At 39.0% G+C, this 13552-nt stretch overlaps 2 protein-coding genes across 15 annotated transcripts in view; one reads left to right on the plus strand and one right to left on the minus strand.

Annotated features, from left to right (window-relative positions):
- The window catches only part of LOC111242844 (long-chain fatty acid transport protein 1-like), a 65426-nt gene extending 63698 nt beyond the window's left edge, over positions 1 to 1728 (plus strand). For all 8 annotated transcript variants that reach the window (XM_086978076.1, XM_022787726.2, XM_022787719.2 and 5 more), the window contains one exon: positions 84 to 1728. In XM_086978076.1, the coding sequence (XP_086834202.1) occupies positions 84 to 235 (152 nt within the window). In that variant the 3' untranslated portion in view covers positions 236 to 1728. The remainder of the gene's footprint in view (positions 1 to 83) is intronic.
- Positions 1 to 13552, minus strand: part of LOC111242848 (uncharacterized) — a 164911-nt gene that overhangs the window by 112585 nt on the left and 38774 nt on the right. The window lies entirely within an intron of this gene.

Consider the following 13552-nt stretch of genomic DNA (forward strand, 5'->3'; position numbering starts at 1 on the left):
GTTTTTGGTATAAAACAATAGCATTAACATTAGGTCTTTTGCATTAATATTTAATATGACGAATACGCTGTCTCACTATTTAGGAACATACAAGCTGAAAAAGGTCGAGCTGCAGAAGGAGGGCTTCGATATTAATCTGACCAAGGACCCCATCTATTTCCTCAAGGATGAGGCCTACATTCGAATCGATCAGCATCTCCTACAGCAGATCAACGATTGCAAGATCCGAGTCTAGGCCAGACTCGTCGCGTGTCGGCAATATCTTCCCTGAGGGCACGACTCGGACCTCATAGGACATCGTTTTCCCACAGGCAGCAAGTTTACCTTCAGTAAACAAAATAAACTGGCTTCTATGAACAGTCGATCATCTGGTACCACTATTCCATTTTCAGCAGCTGATGGAGTCGTGCCGCTCATCGTGTACAAATTCAATAGGACCGATCGAGTCCCACGATGTACTAAGTCGATTGCATATGGGAATCATGCGGATTTCGAAATATAATAAGGCTAATAACATCCTGTCGACAAGTGTGAATGACAAATAAGGTAGGAAATATAGGCACTCTACAGATACGGATCACACTTCCATTGTTTACGATCGTTAACGCGAAAGAGTGACTATTGTCGTAGTTTCGTTAGTTTTCTACTGTCTATTCTGAGACCTAATTCTGGCCACGCACTCTTTGGTCGCCGAGCAATTGACGCAATATGTGATCTTGTTCGTATATGAAATGTCGCAAAAATCATAGAACAGACACGTGCTACGCATTCACCCCCTAAAATATTAGGGTTAGAGAGAGAGAGGACCTTTCGCAGAGTCTATAAATGCCGTGAGCCGCATGAGCCAGAGGGATGTTCATGGCCTTATTAAATAATCATAATAAACATAAAACAGAGAGCTAAAGTTTAATAGCTCAGCTCGTTTTTGACTTTTGTATCAGGGAGTGGTAATAATGGGCGGATTTAATGTAAATTGCGGTTTCAAATATTTACAACACGCTATTGTCTATAGACAGACAAATTCGATAATTTATGTTAGGAATATAGGCACGAGATAATAGTAATAAAAAGAGATGCGAAAAAGTTACTAAACTGATAGCTTGTACAATGAAAATTTTGTGTTTTGTGAAAAGTTTTTACATCTCTAGTAGAAAAATCATAGATAGTTCATAGAGTCCCGATATCTTTTACTGATAAATGTCGTATTCATTACCAGGTTCGGTCAACTTTGCATTTCAGCGCCTTTGTCTTATAGTAGATGGCTGTGCGAATGTGATACACAGTGTACCGTATAATATTCTATGTAATAATGATGATAATTACCATGTTGATGAGTGAAATTATATTCATATAGGGAAAAATATTTGTTATTATATGCTATTCGCTCTATCCTGTCCATATATATGTGCAACCATGTGGCTGATAGGTGTTTTGCAAAAAAAATGTGGCCGATTGAATAAACGTATACGATACACACAAACATCTTTCCAACATTACCAAAACAGCGACAGAAGGACTGACGTAGTTATTCAAGCGTGTCATAACGTGAGGTCTGAGATATTGTTGGTTTTTTTTTTTACTACTTTTTTCGATTTTACATCGAGTACAGACGACTGGGATGTGACAGCATCACCAAAAATCAAACGACATTCGGGTTACGGGATAAGGAATAAATGTCAGATAATATTTTGATTACACAAGTAAAAATAAATGTATTTTAGAAGTAAACGATCTAGCTTTTTCCTTTGACTCGACGGCTTCATGTACTATTAGAGTGTTCATTTTTGAGTGAACTTCATTAGGCAGTAAAGCGTTCCTCAACTCTAGTTGTGAGATGAGAAATGATGATTATTCGCTAATGTTCTAGACACTGGCAATGGCTGCAAGATCAATCAGAAGAATTCTATAATTTGAGGTACCCTGATTACAGAGGGGTATTCATAGATAGCTCGCAACATTCGTGCACCAATTGTCTCGTTTTTCTTTTGTTTTGTAAATTTCGTCACACTGTAGTCTATAAGAACAGATCCGTGTTACTGGCATCCAAATCGATCGTTCGAAAACATCTAGCAAGACATCTAGAAACCAAAGCAATCAAGCATAGATTTGACGATTCCTCATGGTTCAGCATGGCAACACCAGTCTCACACATCTGCCGTGACCTATTATGGAATGACCTGTCCTGTTCGTTTAATAGTCCTGACCGTACCCCTTCCTATTATCGCTTTTTTTTTGCAGAACGCCCTTAACATGGAACATTGTATACGTTCAAAGGATGCATACTGACTAATAGATCACAAACAATGATACTAACCTCTGAAAAATTTTCAGTGAAAAGCTGCCTGAAATATGCGACAGGGTCATTGCTAGTAGCGGCCAATACATGGGCTAAAGTTGTCTCGGAACGTAGTTCTTTTCATTGAAAATTTGGTAAAAATCTAATGTGAATTTATAGGACGATCACAATATTAGGCTTATCAATCGTTTCTTTATGCTATACCTGACATGTAGCCTTTAGCTAGGCTACTTTCAGGCTGGATCAGCCTCCTTCGAGAAAAGTAAAACACACATCCTTAACATCCGCCATTTTGTACAACGTTTAACTTGTATTTAGTTATTTAAAAACATCAATACATTGGCCCTTTGAATTTTCGCTTTTGATTAATTAGTGAAACACGAAATACGAGTTCTCTCAATATTGGCAAGCGTCCTTTAGCTCGTTGTGCGGAACGGACGTCCCCACAAGATCTTAGAGGAACCTTCCCGGACGAACGGAACTTCGTACAAGCTCGCCGAATTTGAGAAACTTTTTGTGATCATTCGTAGTAAGTTGTTTTTGTCATGCAATAAGAAAAATCTGTATGTATGTTCCATTTTAGCATACACACATGTCCGTTCGTCATTTAATGACTCTATTATTAAGGTGTACACAAATCAGCAACCGCTTCGACTAAAAAGGATCCTTTCAGTTCATTCGATGGGTAAAATCGTCAAGGCATATTCGCTTTCGTATGACCGTAACGATAACACTCTGGATTTATCGGCGGCGAAAAAATACCTTTGAAAAATAAATCACATGAGAACACTTACGGGTTTCCTTAAATCGATTTCGATCATCGAAATGACAGACTCTAAAGTATACCGAATGATTTGATAAGACAAAGGCCCACGAAAATGGGATGTGAAACGCTCACTTAGCTCCCTTAGGGAGAATAGTAATGCTCACACACCAGCGAGGGATCCCACTAAGTATATCTAGCTTTTGATACAACGACAAAGCTCGATAGGGTGCTGATTTTTTTTCTAGCCACATGATTTTCAGGACAGATATGTCAGGCAATCAATATGAGTCGCATCATGTACATCGGTGTTGGTGTCATTTGTCAGGAAGTTGTCAATGGGATAAAGCTAGTGGAAGGGCTAACTTTTAGGTAAGAGTATTTTAACGTGAATAGAATTTCTATGCATATATTTGCTGTCGTTTACAATTATATTACGATAGAGGCGTACAAACTGTGCTGGCTTAGGAAAAAAATTACGCTGTTCATGGCCAAGGGGCATTCTAGGAAAATCGGTCTGAAAGTGGTTCTGTCGATTCTGTTAGCATTTCTGTGCACTGAATGCTCCTCGTAGCGGTCACAATTACGAAAAAGTTTGTAAAATTCTAGCGAAAGTTGAGCGAGTAGCCATGAAACCGCTAATGATCTAAACATCTATCACCAAACAGGTTTAAACCATAGGAAAAAAAAGCCTAGACGTTCGAGTTCGACAGAAATTGGCATCAAAGAACTTAGATGATCATATACTCGTCGGCGAAACTCTAAAAAAACGGTAATGACAAATACGATAATGATGTGCAAAAAATATTACAATCGGTAGGCAGAACAGTTCCACAATCCATGATAAAGCCCGAACCTACGCCGAAGAGGGTGATGCCATGCATTGGGTAGAATTGGAAAGGAATCGCGCGATATGAGCTGCTGTTGGTTGGTAAAACAATTAATTCAGACCACTACTACAAGCCATTAAAAAATCCTCTAGTGTACACAAGTACCGTAGTCTTTTACCACGACTTCCAAATGACTACACGCGTCTTTAGCGGCTAGACAAAAACTCAGAGAGCTTGGACGGTAAATTTGAACGTATGTGCGATATAGGCTGGATCTTACACCACTGGATCACGATCTATTTCGATTTCTGCAAAGCTTTTCTAATAGCATTCCAATAGAGGGATTAAAAAGTCACTGGTCACAAATTTCCGCCAAAAAATCATGTAGATTCTACAGGGACGGGACCATGGCGTCACTACGAAAGTGGCAAAAAGTCATCGATAAAAAGAGAACATATTTAGTTTATTAGTGTTGTTTTTTAATATAAAAAAATACTTGCTTCCGGTATGGCTTGAAAACCGTTACTGTTTTTTTCGTTATTCAGTATAAAAGAGACACTTGCCAACGCGTTTAGACGTGCCGACGGCCTGCATCATACATCCTACACCAATCTTCAATGATTAAAAGGCGAAATGATTCATTCATTCATTCGTTCCGTTTATGGCCTTTTAGTTTCAGAACGTCTTATCTGAGCGATGCGTAATGTTCTCAACGGTAATCTCAAATCTCTCGATTCCAGCTTGTCAGGCACTGATATGGTTTTCACGCTAGGCCATTCATAAACAAAATAAAGTAGATCAATGAATATAATAAGGCCTTGCCGTTAATGAGTAGCTGGCAAATTGATTATTGCTACCATTCAACAGAGTTGCTCCTTCGTTTCATTCAAGTTACATTACAAACAAAGAGAGCAAGCCCCGGTACGTAACCTATTCAGGCGAAAAATACTTTTTGGATTTGAGTACATCGCCATGGTAGTCTATGAGATGTTTTATCGCTGTATGAAAAAGCTGGCTGATTTCAATCACAGAAGGTAGCAACGGCCCACTTAAGCGTTACTCTGCGTGCAATTGACGTTTATGTACGGATTCGAGTTGTACCTCTGCCTTATCACCTCTTTTTGCGTACTTCTGTTTATTTTGTCATATTTTTTTTTTTTTTTCGAATGGATGTTTCTCTTTATGTTGGCTACGTGCCAATTTGTACGTACTTGGACGGGTTCATATAATGCCATTATCCTTAAACGAATGAACCCAACTTTGCTGTTTCTTGGTAGTTTAGCTGACAGTTACGTCCTCTATCTCAAACGGCTGCACAAAAAAAGAAATAACTGTACACAACGCACCCATTAACAAGCGGCTCTGGGTCAATTATATTGTTATTATTATATTAAACAGACAAGAAATAATTCATATTTTGATATTCAAGGGGGAATGTTTTACGGTCCCACTTACCAACGTAAACGGTTAAGCGGTGACTGGGGCCGATATCCAATGTTTCGTGTCTAGAAATGACGCAACGACAGTACGAGCTTAGCTATTCCGGCATACATTGCCACTGCAACTACAAATACATGTGTGAAGTATAGACTAATTATTGCGGACCAGTACGCTAAAAACGTTTATCATCCCGCCGTTTTTGGTAACGTTTTTCACGTAGATCCGTCAGATAAATCTTCTTCTGTTGGTTAAGTATGTTTCTAAACAAGGAGCGAAGATAGTTTCGGTAATTTCCGCATAATGACTTTGGAACGAAGCTGTCAAATCGAGTCGTAACGAAGACAATTACTAAATTTCGTACTGTTATTTCCCTACATGGCTTCAAATATGCCGTTTGTCTTCGTCATGGAGCCGGCGATGCTAATTTTTGTGTCTTAATTGAACGGACGCGACCGAAAAAGCTCTAAATATGACAGGAAAAACGATGTAGTCACTTGTGTGTATTTTATTCATCTATTGTCTGTTTCAAGCGACAATTCTGGCTCATGTAACACTACTGCGACAACAATTGTACATTGATGCACTTTGCTTTAGAAATATGTTTGTTTTCTAATTTCCTACGAAAAAGATAGCTACAACGAGTTCTTCCACGGTTTAATGCAGAGTACATGCGCAGCATATTTGTGCACCGCTTCTGAGACCTTCGAATGGGAGCCTTGGTATAAGCCTTAAATTTATTACGGGAAATTAGATTCATTGGACATTAATAGGCTTTGATGTTTGCTTCGTGCAACATAAAGCATGTGCACGCAACGTGTATTTGTACACATATCTTTATCAATCTGATTGCAATGTTTTATTCCTTATAAATATGATTTCTTCGTACAGTGATCGCTGCGTTCGTGTCCATTGAAACCTGGCTGTCCTGAAGCTAATAGTTGAACTTTGTTCAAGTTTCGGAAATTATTCCGCCGTTTTATACTGCTCAATTTGACAACAAGGAAAACTGAAGGCGCAGTAGGGACTTCTTCCAGACTTAAATGAACACGGAAAATAACTTAGAGCACGGGCTGCCTTTTATAATTGTGTGACATAATCGTAAATAAACCTATTCGCTGTATAAAATGAAGTATATATAATTCGTTTAAACAAAAAATTAGAGTTTCCTATTAAGTTTTTACTAGGGGCAACTTTTCTGCTTAAGAAGAGCTTTGCTGCTCAAGGTGGGCAGGGTATGAAACGTTTAAGTGTAACGCCTCAAGCAAGTTTCTGCACGAAAATTTGTTCCCCTAAACAAGAGTATACTACTGCAGTATAAATAACTACCCTTTACATGTTGTCACAGCGGTGAACAGCTTGTGCCTGGGCTCGAGGGCGCACTAATGGCGTTCAGGGTTGAACTGCCAGTTCCCGTGCTAGCTTATTGATTAACGCGTTTTCCTTCTAGTCTTAGGGACGCGTTGTGGTCTAGGTTCTAACCAGGACATCCGCGGACTTACTTTCGTGCTGGGAGCAACCATCTACTGCATGACCGAACGTAAAAATAACCGCTATTCACACCTACGACCATCCTTATGGGCTGAATGAGCGAAAGAATATAAACGATCACTGATAGCAGACGTTACTTGCTGTAGCGTTGGTATCGATGATTTATAGACACAAAAAATGAATTGAAAATATTGACGGGTCAGAACATTTTGGTTTTTAACCTTAGATACATACTATTATATATATACATATAAAAACTCCATTAAGGTAGACAAAAACGCTATTCTTTATCCAATTTTTATTATTCAAAAGTTTAGTAGTATAGATTTTAGAACTTGTATCTTCTAATAACTCAGTAGCAGAATATTTTTTATCAGTTATCTGATTTTGACTTTACATGTACAATGGCAAAACTTCGTTCGTAAGAGACCGCAAGATATAGGAAAAGTGTTGACAAATGCATATAAGCAAATCATTACGGCTTTTCTATTCGAGTTGAGACGATAGCCATGAAGCAGTGTTGAGAGATTGGGGTTGGCCATGTGTTTTCCCGTAAGGGTATTTATAAAAGTGCACAGACATTTCAAAGCTCGATGTAAACTCCTCAAGCGGGTAATAGGGCCCAATGCACGAAACCTTTTTTCAATGAGCCCATAGGGTTCCGAGCCGATGTTCATTTTACGACTAAATGTTAAAGCTCAGTCAACATATTGCTTGACAGGTTTAATTTCTGAAAACGTATAACTGTGTAGGAAACACTGAAAGTATATGCGGGGAATCAGCTTTTTTTTTTTGTTGCTTATCTCAAATCGGTTGACTGAAAACTACTAGTAGTAATTGAATAATTTGGTATCATCTTACTTCATTTCTCAGCTCGAAAACTCTAAGAAACTTTATTAAGGCCGGAGGCCTAGGAGGAGACTGGTTTGCATGGGCGTGTTCTTACGTTCTTAATCAAGACAATGTTTTCTACTTCCTACACGATCCAATATTAATACAGACGACACAAAGTGTGTTACTATGTAGGGGGGTGAACCAAAAGTCTTAGACAAAACAGTCTTAACCTTTTAAAAAAAAACTCGTTTTATGGTAGACGAGTTGTCATTTTACATATAGGTAAAGTACCAAGAAACAGTCACACTATTCCAATGAAGTGCAGATCTAGATATATAACGAATTTGTAATGTGGACAGACTAATGCCATTTTAATATCTTATAATACCATGTTATCACCATACGACAAGCTATAGTATTACAGTGGTGTATATTGAAAGCCCTATTGACTTTTAACCATCTTAATTAACTAATTGGCAATTTCTTATTTCATGCGTGTTTGTGCTTTTCTGTAGCCGCACATTTTCCTATTTCTTCCCAGTTTGATTCAATATGCCTCTAGATCAAATATAATGGTCCTGCTTCGGCCCGGTTACGACGCCTCATCGGCACAAGGCTTGACAAACGTTTCTTCTGATGATTAAACGAACTTTTCAATACGGAATTACCCTTTTGGTAACCAACGGCTCACTGGCGATTGGTGAAAACTACTTTAAATTGTAATACACTGTTTCTGAGGGGACTGTCTCCGATACGGTTCACTAAGTTCCCACGCGCTTTAGTAACATCGAGGACACTCTGCATACGTGTTTTGACCAAAGTTTGGGATAGCACAAAATAGGCTTGAGCAAAAGTTGGCCGATATTTCCAACAATATGCCCCCAGCCGCCTTTAAGGAGCCAAGCCTTTTTTGGTCATCTTTAAAAGTTGTTGTGCAAAAGGGATTACACGCTTAATCTTCGGGAGAACCTTGTCACTTCTGGCTACAAAAAAGTACTACGGTTGGCTTCTGAAGGTTATGGTCCCATTGTTCAAAACTCTCTATCCTGCGTTGTCACAAAAGACATCACCGTAGGTCACATATCCGCCTATCTATGGTCGTCTATAATCTCGGATTCGAATAATAAAGTCAACGGCTGATAGGCGCTTACGATTGGACAATCTATTAGCTAATCCAATTGGCATTAATGCACTCCCTGAAACTTATTTTGATGTTGCCGGTGTATATGACCGAGTAAATCAGAACATGTTAGGCGTATAGGATGTCTGTCCTCGGTATAGGCCTTAGAGTAACGACGAATGTCGTCGCTACCGCACGGATCGTTCGTTCAGAGTGAGGCTCAGTCTTCCCTTGTTAGTTTTTGTAGAGGTTCAGAAATCACGCTGCTAAATGTTCATCACAGCCACACAGTATTTTATTACGAAGTTATATCTTGCAAAATCTTTAACTTTACGTGAATGTCAATAGCGGCCTAATTGTTTCTAAATGGTTATTATTGCGTACAATTATGATCTCTATTTCATTATAAAAATATGAGTATCTGACAAAGTGTAAAACGAATAACATAGAAAGGTAATGTCACCATAAGTCTCTTTAGCTACAAAACATTGCATCTTTCCATAGCCCCTGAAGTAGCTGCTCTTGGCATTATTAACAGTCTGTTTTCATTTCGGGCGGCAAGCCTAGTCCAAAAAGGGCCCGCCTCGCGCTATTACATTGTAACCCCTTAAGTTACACAAACTTTGTTTTTTATTGCAAACTTCTCGCACATGGTAAAATTCTAGCTCTGCATACAGCTTGTCGTCCAGCGTGTTATATTTAGTATAGTGAATTTCGTGACCAACGCGGTTCAAAATACAAAGTCGTCAACTATGGAGGATGGTAAATGTACACAATTACTTTCTACCTATAAGTTATTACATCGACGATTGTTGAACCCAGTGGGCCAAGCAGTGTCTTACAATAGCGTGTTCCAGTTACTTATTAGATGCATAATTCGAGCGGCTCGCCAAGTACAACAACGCTTAGTGTTTCGACATCAGAGCTGCTTTCAAACCCACCACACTCCCAAAACTGCGGGCCCGTTCTTCGCGTTCTGGGGAAGGATACCTTTCAGTGGCTTGGCTTAAAGCTCTTGTCTGTGATAGAAATTTCTAAAGTTCGTATTCGATATTTTGTATACTCCCACACACCCATGTACACAGCCAATATTATTCAAAACACAACAACCTGGCACTAGTTTACAGAATAATCTACTATGTACTAAGCTTTATTAGGCTTTTATGCGCGGTTTTATGTTTAGGGCATACGGGCCCAAACGAAGACATAACATGGGGAGGGAGGAAGGGGTGTGTCAATTCGTGTGCCTTCGAACGCAGTCCCGAACGTCATTACAATTACCCCTTTAATATATTTAGAACATACGGCGTAGATTGTGCTCTGTACGATACAACGCCCCAACTGAATTGCACGAACGTTTATGACAAGAGATAGCAACGTGTATGTGAGACTCTTTCGCATATACGTTGAACCAATCGTGAACTATGCAAGCTTAGTATGCGACACTCAGTCGACGTAATCATCAAAGGTATAACGCTTCTAGAGAGAGTTTCGAGCAAAAATGCTAGAACAGTAGCATCTTTATACTATTGTAACAAGATTACTCCTAATAATACTCATAAAGATAGCAAAAACAGAACTACAAATGGGTCGGAAGGCTGTTTAATAGAACGATACGTGAACGATCTTTTCCCTGGAGGCTATTGTGCATGTTTGAAGTACTAACGGCCGCACAAGTACCGCTTCTGTAAAACTACTAAACCTTTTTAGTAAAGTACGACTGTATATAAATATAAAGTTCTCCTTAAGGTCGGATAAAAATCAAAATAAGAGAAAAAAAAACATTCGACGATAGCCGCGTTCTATTTTTTAATTGTGCATAATGTGTAACATTGCATGCAGCAATAATGGTGCATTAGACAATTCGTTCTCTCCATCTAACATGACTATTCCATGGAGTGCTAATTAAAGGTCAGCAGAATAGGATTGTTACTGTACCACAGAGGGCGTCTAGCAAAAACAGATCTGAGACTATAAAGACACGCCGTCGTCGAGGCGGACAATAATATATAACAAGTCATTGTTGTATATATATATATATATATGTTTACCTAAATAGTAACAGAACTAATATGTTCGTACGACTTCTAAGGCCCGAGCTCAAGAACTCATTATTTAATATCATTACCTATAAAATGGATCAGAAGCACTCTACAAGGCCGGACCGAATTAGCGGACCCAGCTCATCAAACGGCAGACATATGAGAGATCTTTCGCCGTCCAGCAAAATGGGTGATCTATTTACTCATTGTATCTACTTCGACAGTTAATCGATGAATCACCTTATACTCAATAGTACGTTACAGACCACGATAGAACGAATATATACTTTCAATAGCGATTATGCACAGCCCGACCGCTTTTAATAAATGCTATTTTTTCTTTGCCCTACAACTTGGAAGCTTGCTATCGAACGTAGAAGACTTTCTGACATACAAAATCCTATATACCTATTTTACCCTATATGTCATTGGCAAGGTTTGAACTACCGTCGCCCGGTCTTTCTACTTACATCCGGTTAGACACGAGACATTTGCTACATATAATTAGTTAGTGTTGCGCTGTTTCTGTAAAGTCTACCTGATCGTGATCTTGCTTTTTGTGGGTGTGTCTGTACTTATTTTTAGACATATCAACCGTAAGGAATATCGGTTTCTTTAGTAACGGTCCATTCAGCTTGACTCGAATATTTGTTCATTTAGTTAAGAGAATATTATAAGTTCAGGAAAAATACTGTACCAGGACTCTGTGGCCAAGTTCGTTTATTAGCGAATATAATGTAGGACCTACATTAAAGTAATTCAATGTAGGTCCTACATCTGGTCAATTGAAAAGCCATTTAAACTATACAAAATCTGTAAAGTTTTATCAAGTTGTATCAAAATCAAATTGAGGCATCTCATCATTTGCCTCTATCGATTAGAGCGCTAGTAACGACCTTACGTTATTTCCAAAGAAAGGTGGAGTCTATCGACAGTCCGTAGTCAGGCTTATTCGGTCCACCTTTGCAAGAATTTTCTGGTCACACGCAGATATACACAAGATAACGGACGCGTCTGTGACAGGATAAACAAGGTGTAATGCACGATTATATTTTCACACAAAAGCTAAGTTTGACCTTCACGACATTGTACTGCATATAGTTCTCCAACAACCTCATTCACTATACAACATATAGTGAAATAGCTGATGGTAACGAAGACCTCATTTACCTGACCCCCTGCGATTGTCTCACTCAGACAGACAAAGCCCACTGGACAACGTAGTAGTGAGAGCGGATAAGAGGGCAAAAGTCAAGCGAAGTATATCCATGGTATTTTGTGTGGCCATTTGCCGTGTTTCTTTCTGGACCGGCAACTACTTTATTAAAAATATGTTTTCATGGCTCCTTTCTGCATATAGACGGTATGCTCACAGATTCGTCGCCAATAATATCGTTCTATTCGAGATTAAATAATAGAAGTTGCTGAAGCTATGAAGTGGTAAAAGGACGACAATGAGTGCGTAAGGGCCTACACTTTAGACGCGCTTTGGCCTTTGGCGTCTTTCAAAGGACCTAACTATATACGGCTTGTGATAGATTTGAGGGTAACAGAGACGTCAGAGGTTTTTTCTTCGAGTCTGGAAGTGTCAACGTTAGTTATAATTGCATATATTGCCACGAATACTTGTACATTTATTTTTACTGTAGCTTTTGTATCAATAACTTTACTTACGTACGCAATTGATGCTGTCACAGCATATGTCATTTGGGGGGCTTTAAGCAGCAGAGAATTCTAGTCCCCTTATAGTAGAAGCTTCGCTGTTTAAGCAATAGAGTAAGATATGGGCACATTTCTTAAGGACGTATATCATTTGTATCCGCCTCACTAACGCTGTTTTTCCTCATATACACTAACCCTGGCCTGCCTAGCAGAAGTGTTTCGGGTCTGCTTTACGGCATGTTTTACCGTCGGTCAATTGTTATATCTAATGTCGTCTGTTTTATTGACCTTGGTTTAGATATAATAATAAATCGCCAAGTTTTATGGATCGTTTTTTCAAAGTTTTTATTTATTTTCTTACAAGTACAGTGGAGTGATGTGCATCGTGCGGCAGCAGATTACATGAAACGCCCCTTTTAGGCTATCGTCGAGCTTTAACAGTTTAAGTTTCCAACCGGGTAAACATACTTGTCTTACTGAAAAGGTATACACTCTTCAACACCTACTTAGTTTTACTCAAGATGAGGTTTCGAAGAAATAATATATCCTAACAAACTCGATCTTAGCCGTAATTTCATTCAGAAAAGACGCGGCGACACCTAGCGGAGAAACGCCCACTTTTTATTACTAGATGAACAACGTCCAAAGCCGTTGCTAGGATGCCTCTCAAACGTATTGTCTTTTTTATTCGGTAAAACTTGTGGCATACATCTCTAATCAGCTTTATGCGTCACTTCCACCGTCAGACACAAGCTATGGCTATTACAGATAGTATTACGTACCTTCTACACAGAATACACGTGAAGGGAGAAAATAAAAGCAAATGACGCATCGACCGCTACAACCAATGGTCCTAGGAAGTCAAGGTTTAACTATTAATCTATTACCGCTGAATGGGGTGGTCGGACGTGTCGAAAGGACGCACTTGATCATCAACAAGGATTGAGCCGACAACGACAAGTGATCCTGCAAAGGAAATGGCTGTGATGACGATGATGGCGGTACAAAATGACTCTGTATCCCACGCAATAAACAGCTATAGTTTTTCAATGTCAAACTAAAGTGTAACTTTAAAAA

The sequence above is a fragment of the Varroa destructor genome, unplaced genomic scaffold (genome assembly GCF_002443255.2).
Source record: "Varroa destructor unplaced genomic scaffold, Vdes_3.0 BEIS01000001.1, whole genome shotgun sequence".
Lineage (NCBI taxonomy): Eukaryota > Metazoa > Arthropoda > Arachnida > Mesostigmata > Varroidae > Varroa > Varroa destructor.